The sequence below is a fragment of the Zingiber officinale genome, chromosome 7B (assembly GCF_018446385.1).
Source record: "Zingiber officinale cultivar Zhangliang chromosome 7B, Zo_v1.1, whole genome shotgun sequence".
NCBI classification, from domain to species: domain Eukaryota; kingdom Viridiplantae; phylum Streptophyta; class Magnoliopsida; order Zingiberales; family Zingiberaceae; genus Zingiber; species Zingiber officinale.
Genome location: NC_055999.1, coordinates 72,310,609 through 72,324,763, shown reverse-complemented (window position 1 = coordinate 72,324,763; position 14,155 = coordinate 72,310,609). Strand labels below are relative to the sequence as shown.

The following is a 14,155-nucleotide window of genomic DNA, read 5'->3' as shown; positions in this document are numbered from 1 at the left end:
CAAAGGTTAATAGCCGATGGATCTTTGGATTCATTGGTAGTGAAAAACTTTCTGACCTGTGAGTCTTGCTTGGAAGGAAAAATGATCAAAAAAACTTTTAAGGTAAAAGGCTATAGAGCCAAAGAAGTATTGGAATTGGTTCATTCTGATTTTTGTAGGCCTATGACTATCCAAGCAAGAGGTGGTTTCGAATATTTTATCTCTTTTATATATGACTATTCAAGATATAGGAATATTTACTTGATGCGCCACAAGTTTGAGTGATTTGATAAGTTCAAAGAGTACAAGGTTGATGTGGAGAAACGTCATGGTAAAAGTATCAAGACACTATGGTCTGATCATGGTGGAGAGCACTTCTTAGGAGAGTTTAGGAGTTACTTATCAGAGGTCGGGATTCAATCTCAATTGTCTGCACCTGGTACACCCTAACAGAATGGTGTGGCTAAACGAAGGAATATGACTCTTATGGAAATGGTTAGATCAATGATGAGTTATTCAGAATTTCCAAATTCATTTTGGGAATAAGCTCTGGAAACGGCGGCGTGCATTCTGAACTTGGTACCTTCTAAGTCAGTACCCTCTACTCCCACAAAAATGTGGAATGGGCGTAAGCGTAGTTTGAAACACATTCGGATTTGGAGTAGTCCAGCACATGTGCTGAAGGGAGACGCTGATAAGTTGGAATCACATACAGAAGTTCACTTGTTCATGGGATATCCTAGAGGAACGAAGGGTGGTTTATTTTATAGTCCTAAAGATCAGAAGGTCATTGTTAGCACCAATGTCCGATTTTTAGAAGAGGACTATGTAATGAACTACAAGCCCATGAATCAACCTCGGGGTATGTGTTTACTTTGGGAGGTGGAGTCATAGCATGAAGGAGTGTTAAGCAGAAATGCGTTTCAGACTTCACCATGGAAGCTGAGTATGTGGCAGCCTTTGAGGTAGCCAAAGAAGCTGTATGACTCAGAAACTTCTTGATGGACTTAGATGTGATTTCTGGTTTGTCCAAAGTTATCACAATTTATTGTGATAACAGTGGTGCAGTAACAAACTCGAAGGAACCATGAGCCCATAAGGCAAGTAAACACATTGAGCGCAAGTACCACCTGACACGAGACATCGTAAAACGAGGAGAGGTTGTTATCGCCAAGATTACATCAGTAGATAACCTGGCAGATCTTTTCACTAAGGCCTTTCCAGCGAGAGCTTTTGATAGATATGTTGAGAGGATAGGAATCAGATGTATGGCAGCATTTATGGTAGCATAGGCTTTTAGTATAAGTGGGAGATTGTTGGGATATAAAGTATAAGCCTAGCTTTTGTATGAACATTTATTTTGAAATATTTTGAAATGAGAATCACTTTGGTCAAATATCTACATTTATATTTATATATATGTCAATGCAGTTGTCCATTTAATTTATATTATAGATAACATGGTGTGTGGTGCCACATAGAAGATCATATTATCGGTTCCTTATAAATTATAAATAGTAGCTCACAACCAAGATGGATATGGACAAACCATTGGAACGGTTGTAGTATAATTTGGTATTAGTTTGTCTTGACTATAAAATTACACTAGTACACTATGTGTGTATTAAGCAGGACCATTTGAGGTTATTCGATTTGTACTGACTATATAAAAGAACAAAACCTCTGTTATTATGGATGTGCGCCCTCTTAATCCCTATATAATAACAAGCACGTATACTTAGTATTTATTTCTTTAACTTATCAATGAGTGAGATTTATTCGTTAAATCAATAGGCTAAATGAGTTGGGAAATAATACTATTTATATGTTGTGTTGTTGATTATAGAAGGAATCTGTGTCCTAATTATTTAGGTTGATGATGCTCCCTTGAGGAGCTCATAAGGATTATCATGTAAACCCTGCATGTTGACTTAGTCCAACATGATAATGAAGTTGAGTGGTACTATTCTTAGAATCAGATGTTAATTAATTGAGTTGTCAGTAACTTATTTAATTAACGGACATACGATATCTTAAACACGGGGAGATTAACACACTCATGATAAGAAGGAGCCCATATTGTAATATGGGATTGGTGCGGTAATTCAATAATAACCCTTTAGTGGTATGAGTTATTATTGATGGACTTAGGTTGGGTGTTCGGGCCGAACACAGGAAGCCTAAGCCCATCAGGAGGCCTAAACCAATTCCTCCTCTAGGTCCCCACTGTAGCCTATATATAAAGCCTCGCATCCACCCATCCATAACTTGGTTTGGTTTAACCTGGTTTGATTTAACTTAACTTGGTTTGATTTAACTTAACTTGGTTTGATTTAACTTAACTTGGTTTTGTTTAATTTAACTTGGTTTGGTTTAACTTGGTTATAGAAAGAGAGATTTTTTTTTAACAGAATTCTGTTATTTTTTTTCTTTGTAACAGACGGTAAAGGTTATAAAAAGGAGTAGATGGTGCCCCCTAAAAACCTAATTTTCCTAATTTTCTCTCTTCTCCCCTTGTGGCTGGCGCCACCTTCTCCTCCACCTAGGGCCGGTGCCACCCTCTCCCTTGCTAAGGGTCGGCGGTTTTCTCCTCCACCTTGGTTAGGGCCGGCGGTTCCCTTCTCTCCCTTGCTTGTGGCCGGCACCCCTTTTCTTGCTTGGAATTCTTGGTGGTCGGCGGCTTGGAGAAGAGGAAGAAGAAGAGAAGGAAGAAGATTAGAAGGTGCCTCATCCTAGAGCCTACTTTTGTAGCTGGCGGTTTGAAAACCGAGAAGAGAAGGAGGGTGGTTTTTGTCTTGGTAGATCGTCGCCCACACGATGTCCAAGAAGAGGAGAGGAATACGGCAGAAGATCAAGAGGTCTTTAGCTACAAAGAAAAGGTACAACTAGTTCTTTAATTCCGTTGTGTAATTAGTTTAGTTTTCTTTGTATCGATTTTGAGTACCAACACAAGAGGCCAACGATCTTGTACTTCGATCAAGGTGTGCTTTGATCTGTCAAGAACTTGCTTGATTGATCAAACATATGTCTGATCGAACATGCGGGTTGCTAGGAAAAATTTTGTACTTATACAATTTTTATACAGGGAAATTTAAACAAAACGGAATTCCAGCGCCTTCAGATAATCTTAAGTTGCTAAGTAATGAAAGATAAGTTATCCGAGGTCGATTGTAAGGTTAGCCACTAGCGAGGGGCTAGGAATGTTGAGCGCTCCAAGCTTGTCTTCAGGTTGAGATATCTATCGATATGACTTGAGTTGATGATCTCAAGCTGTCAAATAATAAAGGATGAGATATATGAAATTAAACCTATTATAAGGCTGAACAACTAGCGAGAGGGTAGGAATTCCATGTCTATCATAAGGCTAATCCGTTAGCGAGTGAGGCATATATTTTCTAAGTCTTTAGCGAGTGAGACTAAGAGGGTTATATAACTTCTGAGCCATTAGCGAGTGGGGCTAAGAGGTCTATTGAATCCCTGGCTGAGCCATGAAGGGTGTTAGTGGCTGACACGGAGACTGTGATTGAGACTGGTAGGCTGAGACTAAGACTGATAGGCTGAACCATTAACATGTGGGGCTATGAGGGCTATAAATTACTAAGTCTGTCATAATGCTAAGCTGTTAGTGAGTAAGGCTAAAAGAGCTATAAGTTTTTAAGTCTATCAGAATATTGAGATGTTAGTGAGTGGGGCTTTGAGGGCTATAAGTCTCCGAGTATGTTAGAATGCTGAGCCGTTAGCGAGTAGGGCTAAGAGGGATATAAGTCTCCAAGTTTGTCAGAATGTTGAGCTATTAGTGCGGATTTAGGAGTTCTATGCTTATCGAGGCAAGGATGAGTGGTGGGATCTGAGAGGGAGTTAGAGCCTAAGGCCAAGACATGAGGGGTGTCAGTTACTATCAGAGGGACCGAGATTGATGGGCTACTAGGTCTGAGGCCAAGGCACTGAGAGTGTTGACAACTAAGACTGATAGGCAACCAAGTCTAAGGCCATGGCACTAAGAGTGTTGGCAATTGAGACTGATAGGCTGAGACTAAGATTGATAGGCTATCAGGTCTGAGGCCAAGGCATTATTGACGACTGATACTATGGCTGAAACTGAGACTGATAGGCTGCCAAGTCTGAGGCCACGACATTGAGAGTGTTGGCGACTAATACTAAAGCTGAGACTGAGACTGATAGGCTGCTAGTTCTGAGGTCAAGACACTAAGAGTGTTGGCAACTGAGACTAAGGCTGAGACAGATAGGCTGCCAGGTCTGAGGCCAAGGCATTGAGAGTGTTGGCGACTAAGACTAAGGCTAAGACTGTGACCAATAGGCAGAGCCAATAGTGAGTGGGGCTAAGAGAGCTATTGCTTTTAGGTTGAGCCATTAGTGAGTATAGCTAAGAGGGCCATCAACCTCCAAAGTCGTTAACGAGTAGGGCTAAGAGGGCTATTTGCTTCCGAACCATTAGCGAGTGAGGCTAAGAGGGTGATTACTTCTAGGTTGAGCTCTTAGCAAGTGGGCCTAAGAGGGCCATCAACCTCTTAAGCCGTTAGCAAATAAGGTTAAGAGAACTATTTGCTTTCGAGCCTTTAGCGAATGAGGCTAAGAGGCTAAGAGATTCATGCTTGTCGTAAGGTTGAGTTAATAGTGCGAGGCGACGACAATCTCTACGGGAGATAAAAAAGAATGTATTGAATTATATAAAATTGATTGTAAACTTATCTATTGATATGACTTGAGCTGATAATCTCAAGCGATCATCTAATGAAAGATGAAATAAAACCTGTTATAAGGTTGATCCACCACCGAGGAGCTAGGAATGTCGAGAGCTCCAAGCATGTCATAAAGCTGAACCATTAGGGAATGGGGCTAAGAGGGTTTTTGCTCCCTGGCATGTTGTAAGGCTGCTATGCAAGAAGAAATAAACAAGCAAGAGGCTGGAATTTTACTTGGTGGAGTGTGAGTGCTTACAAGGATGAATAACAACAAATGAGGATAAAAGGATACAAGAAGGTTTTTCCAAAGGCACTGAAGCTTTCTTCTTTCTCATGAACGAGAAAGGAGCGGGTCTGACCGATAAGGAGTGTATCATCTTCCTTTGAGTTCTTCTAGGTCCTTGTGCTTTCCTGAGGTCAGTTTTGACTATTTCTCCTATTTCCCCTTCAACATCAACATCTTCTCTTGGCTCAGTTGATGAAGCCACTAAGGTGTCTATTGACTATTTCTCCTATGGCCCTGGGCCAAACACGAATGTAAGAGAGGAAAAAGGGTGAGGCATTATTTCAGTGTTTTGCTAATTCAACTGTATCAATTCCCTAGCAATAGTGCCAAAAACCAATCTTTTTCTTTGTGATTGATAGGAGTTTCATGGACTGAGGAAGAACACAACTATTTCTTGTGGGAACTTGAGAAGCTTGGAAAAGGAGATTCGAGAGGCATCTCTAGGAACTTCGTTACTACAATGACCCCCACACAAGTGGCTGCGCCATGCTCAGAAATACTTTCTCAGACAAACCAGTCTCAGCAAAACAAAGCATAGAACAAGTCAATTTGATGTAGTAACTTATAACCAATCTCACTCTATCTACTCAAAATGGTTTTTGATGCACTAAGTTTGATGCTTACTCTCATTTGCTTCTCAGGTTGCAACTAGTGGAACTAAGTCCTAGTCGGTAGTTTTACATGATCCAATTCTATCTCGTACCCTTACGAATACAAATGCTTTTGAGGCTGCAATAATAGATATGAATTCATCAAGCAAAGAACAAGAAGCAATCCAACTGCCTTCATGTCTTCATCAGATACCCAATTCCTATGTCGGCTTGATCGAAAGTGCTCATTCTCAACTTTCACATCTAGATTTGGAGCTCAGAATTTCCATCTTGGTGGATGCTAAAACCAGAGATGGAAGCTTAACCCGTGTGTCAAGGAATCATGTAAATGAAGCTTAACCAGTGTAATCAATACAAGGTTATTGTGTCTACTTTTTTCTCTTCTTTGATTAATTCATCACTTTCAGATAAGTGGGTGATTTTAATTTGGGTTGCTAAAAGTAATACAGTTTGTGGAGGAAGATATTGCCAAGTTAGTTCATTTTTGTCATCCATGACGATATTTGAGGAAGAAAAAGGGCATGGTATTGGTTCAATATCGTAAAATCATCCTCAAACTAAGAATTCTCTATTTTATCATGAATTCATGCTAACAATTGTGCTTATTATCTATCAACAAGAGTGACAGTTCTCAAAACACAAAGCTATTACACTCGAAATCTCCATATAATTGACTCTATTCTGTTTTTTTTTTTTTACCATATACAATGTGTTCACGTCTTTGTTTGCTAGTGTAAATTGTATACTTACAATTGCAACATAAGAGTGACATAATAAAACTTCTCCAAAAATATTATTTACAGGTGTAGGCATTCTTCATTCTCTAGTTCTGCTATGTTTAGTTTGTGCTGCAGTAGTCTTCTCTTCGTTAACTAAAGAGGGCTTGCATGTTTTCCTTCGTTTGAAAAAAAATAAAAATAAAATATTAACTATAAGCACTCACAATAGGATAATAAGAATCCATTATAGAAGACAAACTATTTGAATAGTTACATCGATACTAATCAAATCTTATTTATATCAGAATTTGCTTAAACATTGTTAAAAAAATAGAACTCTATTACAGAAGATGAAGTATCTGAATAGCTACATTGGTATCAACCTCGATTTTGTCCCACAGTTTACCTAAACATCATTTAGCTACCCAAACTTCTCCAGCATAATGGTACGTGAACTTTGTCAAAGACTCTGTCAATCAACTGAAAATACAAATTCCTCCAATTTTGTTTAGATAGTAGGATTATAAACACACACCATAATCCAATCACATATCCAAGTGAGGTACCAAAGTAAATTGATAGAAATATTTGTGATTTACTCTTTTGCAACTCTTCCTTTGTCACATTATTACCAACATCAGTGGAGCAACTCTTGTTAATCAAAACCCCACAAAGTTGAGCATTGCCCTTATAAATGGAAGCATCTTGAAGTGTTTGAAGTTGATACCCAGAAGGAATATTCCCTGACAAATTATTGTAAGAAAGGTTTAAATGATTTAAAGCCGTCAATCTTGACAAATCTTGAGGAATAACACCTGATAAGTTGTTGAATGACAAATCCAAAGTTTCCAATGACTTCATTTTACCAATAGTATATGGAATCCTGCCTCTTAAAAAGTTCCTTGACAGATTCAAAGTTTGAAGTCCTACAAGAGAGCCGAATGTCATAGGAAACTCACCCGTAAGACTATTGTTTGAAAGATCTATAAGCTTCACCAAATAAAGAATAGATGAAAAGACATATTCAAATCCCTTTGTAACTATTGATAGACTATCACTTTCTCCATATCCAATATATAAGTCTAAGTCTGCTCCCCCAATTGAAATTGAATGATTCATTGCTCTTGATGTTGATCTTATTGCACTGAAATTGCCAAAGGAATATGGTATAGACCCTCTTAAATTGTTATTGGCAAGGTCAAGAATTTGAAGATTGCTCAGTTCTCCGAGATTTGAAGGAATAATGCCAGAAAACATATTTGATCGTAATTTAAGAACAGTCAAATGTTGCAAACTTTGTCCAATCCACGTAGGTATACTTCCTATAAAGTTGTTGCCTCTGAGATCAATAACATGTAGTTTAGTGCAATTTTTCAATGACATTGGAAGTTGTCCACTGAGATCATTGTTGTCCAAATGCAAAGATGTCAATCCAATCAAGTTTCCAATAGAGCTAGGAATTTCACCAGTCAGCTTATTGTTTCCCAAGTGAATAAAGTCAAGGTTCGTATTTGCTTCTTGCCAACACTTGGGTATCTCTCCAGATAAGCTGTTGTAGGATAAATCCAAAATTCTCAATTCCTTCCATTTGCAAATGAAAGATGGTATGCTCCCGTTGATATGATTATTCGAAAGGATTAAGTAGTTTGGAGACATGAAGTTAATATGCATTTGTCGTGGAATTTTGGATGGTATAGGTCCTGAAAAGTCATTAAAGATAGGTCTAGGGCAAAGATTCGAGGTGGCAAACGAGGAACAAGTCCTTCCAGTTTATTAGAACGTAGATTTAAAAATTGAAGGCTTGGTATTCCCTCCATCGATGATGGCAAAGTACCCCTAAGCTTATTATTAGAGAGATCAATAGTCCAAAAGGTAGAAGAAGATGAATTCCACAACCAATGAGGTAGGATGTCATTAATGCTTGTATTGGACAAACTCAACGCAAACATGGATTTCTGTGAACGAAGCCATTGTGGAAACCTAGGACCCACTATACAAGAGGCCAAGTCAATCGTTTCCAGTTGAAAAGAAGGGACCCAATCATAGTCGAATGAAATGGTAATTTGAGAGTTTTCCCTCAAGGTTAAAGTCTTTAAGTTGGTTAGGTTTGCAAGATGAGATTCTGAGAGGACACTCACTAAAGAGTTTTCCTGTAAGGTTAAACTCTGTAACTTAGAAAGTTTCCCAATCTCAGTAGGTATGGGACCCGAAAGTGAATTACCAGTAAGGTGGAGTCTTACAAGACTACTCAAGTTCCCTATTTCAGTAGGTATGAGACCCGAAAGTGAATTAAAAGAAAGGTTAAGGTTTATTAGACTAGTCAAGTTCCCAATCTCTGTAGGTATGGGATCCGAAAGTGAATTAAAAGAAATGTCAAGGCTTATTAGACTAGTCAAGTTCCCAATCTCAATAGGTATGGGACCCGAAAGTGAATTAAAAGAAAGGTCGAGGCTTATTAGACTTCTCAAGTTCCCAATTTCAGAAGGCATTTGACCATTAAGTGAACAATCAGAAAGAAATAATAATTGTAGACTACTTAAATTTGCAATTTCTGTGGGTATAGGACCCGTTAGCATGTTATTGGAGCTAAGGTCAAGTTGCATTAGATGATTCAGACTCCAGATTTCAACAGGTAGGGGACTAGATATGTTGCCAGAAATATGAAGTTGAATTAGTCTAGTTAGGTTACTGATTCCAGCAGGTATCAGTCCTGAAGCATCAATTGTAAGCGATGAGAGACTAGTGAGTCGCCACAGCCAGTTGGGCAAGGAGGAGGAGAAGAGATTGGCTTCGAGGTTAAGAATTTTGAGAGAAGTGAGATTGAGATGAGAATTAAATGAAGAGGGGATGTGATTAAGATCACAGCCGTACAGATATAATTCTTGCAGGGAAGGAACCATGTTGACCTCCGACAACCAATTTTGAGAGACTGTACTGAGATTCACAGAGGAAAGGTCGAGGTGCCTCAAAGAAGAGAGCCCTGAGAGCCAATCCAAACGAGGGGCAATTGCACCCACATACCATCTTGAACCCAGGCCAAGATGATAAAGGCTTGACAGATTGCCAAGTTGAGAAGGAATGACTCCAGCAAAGTTGGACCCATAAAGCTCAAGATACTTGAGATTCAAAAATGAGCCAATGAATTTTGGAATTGGAGTGCCTCCGAAGTCATTCCAACTTAGATTCAACCGTTCTAACCGAGTCAAGTTCAACAAAGAAGGACTCAACATCTCACCTTGCAGAGCTGTTTGGAAAGAAGGACTTAGTATCTCACCTCGTAGAGACGCAAGGAAAGTTTGCGGATCAATAAAGAAAGACTCGGTATCAACGTTTGGATTTTGAAGGTTGAGCTCCACAACATGCTGGCCTCCGAACAAACTTGCGTTGTTGGTCGTCTTGCATACGACGCCACTCCATTTGCAACAGTCTATTTGTGGAGACCAGGAGGCCAAACGGTGGGAAGGATCTTTGACGTTGGCTTTGAAGCTGAGAAGGGCGTCCCGTTCCACTTCCGAGCAGCCCCTTGTAGGTGTTGCTACTGCCGCTTCAATCAAAGAAAAGGCAAGGCTCATAATAAGCCCACAAAGCAACAAAGAGTAGTAGAGCGAGTGCAGAGGCATAGTTTTCCTCGAATTTGGTAAACTACTTGCTGCTTTCCTTGAAGGGGATTGCAATAGCTTATTGTTCAATATATAGGGCCAATCTCAACCTAACTTTTCTATAAAAAAACTAGTGCCTTATCAAATCTGCCACCCATCGGTATTTTCTACTATTAATCCAACTCCTCTCCGTGTGGGCCATATATGGAAGACTTTACTAGTGAACTTCGTTTACTAGTACAGTCTTTGTTTGTTATTTTAAATTGTATACTTAATAGCAAAGTTGTTTTGCTAGGATAGTAGTCTTTTTTTAAAAAAACAAAAAATTCTCCATATTAATAAACAAGGAGCTCGTGTCTTTTACATTTTTTGGGGGAAAAAAATAGACAATTAAACATTAACTATAAGCATTCACAAAACATAGGTAACAAGAATTTATTATGGAATTAAGGTAAAATATACGAATAATTACATTGATATCAGCCAGTATTTTGTCCCACACTTTACTTGATCATTATTTAGTTACCCTTTCTTCTCTAACGTGATGGTATATGAGCTTAAACATCTGTCGAATAAATAAAAATACAAGTTCCAACAATTTTATTTGGATAATAGGATTACAAACAAACTCCATAATCTAATCACATCCACTTGGGACGCCAAAATAAATTGATAGAAATATATTTCTGATTTATCCTTTTGCAGCTCTTCCTTTGTCACGTAGTTATTGTTGGATTTTGTTTCGCCGTTAGATGGACTTACGTGTTAAGGATGTTAATAGATAAACTGAATAAAATAATCTAATGGATGTATTTATTATGAGTTTGGTTCAGACGTAGATATTATGTGTAGAAATCCGTTAAATTACTTTTCCATTATTATGGATATGGATGAACAGATTGTCAGGGCATCTCTAATCGTACGAGTTCTAAATGTTTTTTTTATAATAATTTTAATATGTCACATTAATAATATGGATGTATATTAAAATATCTTTGATTATCAAACTTTTAAATAAGTATTTTTTTTTTATCCAATTCATACTATGAGTTGCATGATTTCATGCATATTATGCATATTGTATCAATTTCAAGACAAAAAAGTAAGGTTTAAATTTTCACTACTGCTCTTAAACTATAAACTTCAAACCTCATCTCTATAATGATTTAAGGTTTTTTATTCAATTTTTAGGTTTTACAAACTTCTGATAAACCTTGTTTGGAGATGTCCTTAGTATCAAAGGATTCAAAATCATGTCTTCTTCTTTCTCTAGTTGTTGGGATCTATGCTAGTCAGTCCAATCATGAGCCGACCGAACTCTGATACCATTTGTTGAGACCGTTGACATCACTAGAGGAAGTGAATAGTATTTTGTGATTCCACATTCGCTCTCGATCGTCGTGCTCGTCTATAATGTGTTAATATGCAATGGAAAGAATAGAAAGAAAATACAGGGAAAAGCACATGCACAACACACTAATTTAGTGTGGTTCAGAATCTTCAGATCCCCCTTATTTTTACTCCATGGTTTACTATCCTAGCGATAATCTATTAACTCTCTCTTTGCCAAATATCTTCAGGAGGTGAAGAAATTTGTTACCATATGTTATTTACAAAAGCAAGTACTCATCGAAAATATGAGGACTGGTAAAGACACATAGGAAATATAAAAAGATTCATAAAAATGCTACAATTTTCTAAGCATGGAAAATTAAAACATATTGAAATCCTTGGAAATTAAAGACTCAAAATTTTTGAAGTGCATTCGACTGATTTGATCAGTCAATTGCCATTAAGAATAAGTCGACTATTTTGTTTGACTCGAGCCAGAAGAGCTTTAGCATGCCGTGCCTTCCCATTTATTCTTGTGCCCCTTCCACTTCACCTTCAACATCAATATCTTCTCTTGGCTCAGTTGATCATGTTAGATCTTAGCGTTAACCTCCTACCGCAAGAATTTTGTACACCAAAGAAATTCATACAGAGAAAATAATTAACTTAATTATGATCTAGTTTCATCAAAAAACAAAAAAAAAACATAGCATCACAAATAAAAATAGGAATAACGATAATGAACCCAATTGCAGCATTGCAGCAAAATTACTATTATCGTAAAACGTCACATGTATCCTTCCTCTATCAAGATAAATAAATATATAAAGGAAGAAATTTTTTCACTATTTCTATTCTCTTCCTCCAAAATGATCTTTTACTATTAATTTTTTTTCCCTTTCTCATCTGCGCTTTAGAGAAAACAGAGCCTAAGGTGCGTTTGGTTCAAGTCATCATGTATAACCTTGGTTATGTGATTACCAGGTAATCACATAACCAAGGTTATAGGGAATAAAACATAACCAAATGTTGTTTGGTTCAACTTAGGTAATGCAACAAAAACTTGTTTGTTTGAAGGTTTTAATGAATACTCTAGTTTAATATTTTACCGTATTACCCTCAGTTACAAAACCAACTATACATAATAATAATAATATTATTATTATTATTATTATTATTTATTTATTATTATTATTATTTATTTATTTATTTATTTTTAATATTTTTTACTTTTCTTTTTCCTGTATATTTTTTTAGTTTTTTATGTGTTTTTTTATTTTTTAATGTTTTTATATTTTTATATTATTTATATTTATATTTTTTTTATTTTTTTACATTTTTAAAATTTTAATTTTAATTTTTTATTTTTTTTATTTTTAAAATTCTTATAATTTTTTTTAATTTTTTAAAATTTTTAAAATTTTTTTAAAATTTTTTTAACATTTTTAAAAATTTTATTTTTTATTTTTAAAATTTTTATTTTTTTATTTTTTTTAAATTATTTATTTTTTAAAAAAATTAACTTTTTAAATTTTTTAAAATATTTTTTTATTTTTTTACATTTTTTCTTTTTTTTTCATGTTTTTTCTTATCGAATGGTATTTTTGGTAAAAAAAAATTCGTTAACCCCGGAATCAACAAAAACCTTAGTTTTCTGAGGTTTTCCGATTCCGGGCTGCATGACCCTTTTGCTGACGTGTCGGGCATGGAACATTACTTGGGAATCATCGAATACCTAAACCAAACAAGGTTTTTGTTGATAACCTTGAATGGATAACTAAGGTTATCAAAAATAACTCCGAATCAAACGTACCCTAAGAGTTAAGTCATGCTTGCAACAATTTAGCACACGACTTAAATGAGAAATAATAAATAAATAATTTATCATTGTTCAGAATAGAACCAACTATGGCAGCATCACTGAAGGCATAAGATACTTCAAAAAAAATAGTATAACATGCTACTGCTCATGCATAGACATGCAATTGCGTGTCCTTTATGGTGACATAACCCATGCCAAACCTGTCCACAAACGAAATCTATGTGGCGTTTAGTTATTTTATAAGAATTGGAATATGAATATGAATATGAATATGGATATGAGTATGAATATCATTCTTAAAAATAATATTTGATTAGTTAAATATTTTATATTAGAATAAATTAAAATTTTTTTCTTTTATTCTTACAGGAAAATAAGAGAATAATTTAGATGTGAGATAAAGTTGAATGTGAGAGAAAAATATGAGAGAAAAAAGATAGAGAAGGTGTGATAAGAGATAATAAGGAAAGAGAAAATATGGTGGGAGAAATTAAGAAGAGAAAAAGTGTGATAAGAGAAAATAAGGAAATAGTGAATGATGGAAGAGACTGATAATAGAGAATGATGAGAGAGAAAGTGTGATGAAAAAAATAAGGAGAGAGAGCGTGATGGAAGGGATTGTGGAGAGAAAAAGTATGATGAGAGAGAAAGTATGATGAGAGAGACTAAAAAGAGAAAGTGTGATGAGAAAGAATGAATAGAGAGAGAAAGTGTGACGAAAGAAAATGAGGAGAGAAAGTGTGTGATTGGAGAGAATGCGTGATTAGAGGAAAAAGGTAGAGAAAGTGTGATGAGAGAGAATGAACAAAGAGAAAATATGATGAGAGAATGAGGAGAGAGAAAAAATAGGAAGAGAGAAAGTGATATGAAAGAAAAATTAAATAAATATATTAAGGGTATTTTCGTCCAAAATAATTTAGATGATATCTAAGTTTTTGAATATAGTGAAACCCAAGGGAGGAGGTTAGTCTCATCAATGGGAGCAAATCCTCTATAACATTTCCTATAACATTCTCACCAAGATTGTAGTTTGGGTAGAGGCGGGCAGCCTTCGATCGCCTGCTCAAAGGCCTCCCACGGCTTGCCACTCGGTAGCCTGGCCTC

General features: G+C 36.4%; 2 protein-coding genes across 2 annotated transcripts; one reads left to right on the top strand and one right to left on the bottom strand.

Moving 5' to 3' along the window:
* The first annotated feature begins 3,970 nt into the window (after positions 1-3,970).
* LOC122004431 (transcription factor MYBS3-like) lies at positions 3,971-5,506 on the top strand. The gene is made up of 3 exons (XM_042559321.1): positions 3,971-4,033; positions 4,162-4,234; positions 5,328-5,506. The coding sequence occupies exons 1-3, from the start codon at positions 3,971-3,973 to the stop codon at positions 5,504-5,506; spliced, it is 315 nt and encodes a 104-aa protein (XP_042415255.1).
* Positions 5,507-6,229: 723 nt separating this feature from the next.
* On the bottom strand, positions 6,230-9,952 carry LOC122006003 (polygalacturonase inhibitor-like). Its single transcript, XM_042561298.1, has 2 exons — positions 9,573-9,952; positions 6,230-6,474 (listed from the first exon to the last, which is right to left on the bottom strand). The coding sequence occupies exons 1-2, from the start codon at positions 9,916-9,918 to the stop codon at positions 6,452-6,454; spliced, it is 369 nt and encodes a 122-aa protein (XP_042417232.1). The 5' UTR covers positions 9,919-9,952; the 3' UTR covers positions 6,230-6,451.
* Between the last annotated feature and the right edge of the window lie 4,203 nt (positions 9,953-14,155).

Bases quoted from the DNA above. Each gene is read 5' to 3' on its own strand.
- LOC122004431 (XM_042559321.1), top strand. From the start codon at position 3,971: ATGGCACTAAGAGTGTTGGCAATTGAGACTGATAGGCTGAGACTAAGA. The intron at 4,034-4,161 runs GTCTGAGGCCAA...TGAGACTGATAG, and splicing joins TAAGATTGATAGGCTATCAG to GCTGCTAGTTCTGAGGTCAA. The intron at 4,235-5,327 runs GTCTGAGGCCAA...TGTGATTGATAG, and splicing joins TGAGACAGATAGGCTGCCAG to GAGTTTCATGGACTGAGGAA.
- LOC122006003 (XM_042561298.1), bottom strand. From the start codon at position 9,918: ATGCCTCTGCACTCGCTCTACTACTCTTTGTTGCTTTGTGGGCTTATT. The intron at 6,475-9,572 runs GTGAGATACTAA...TTTCAAACGAAG, and splicing joins TTTCCTTGCGTCTCTACGAG to GAAAACATGCAAGCCCTCTT.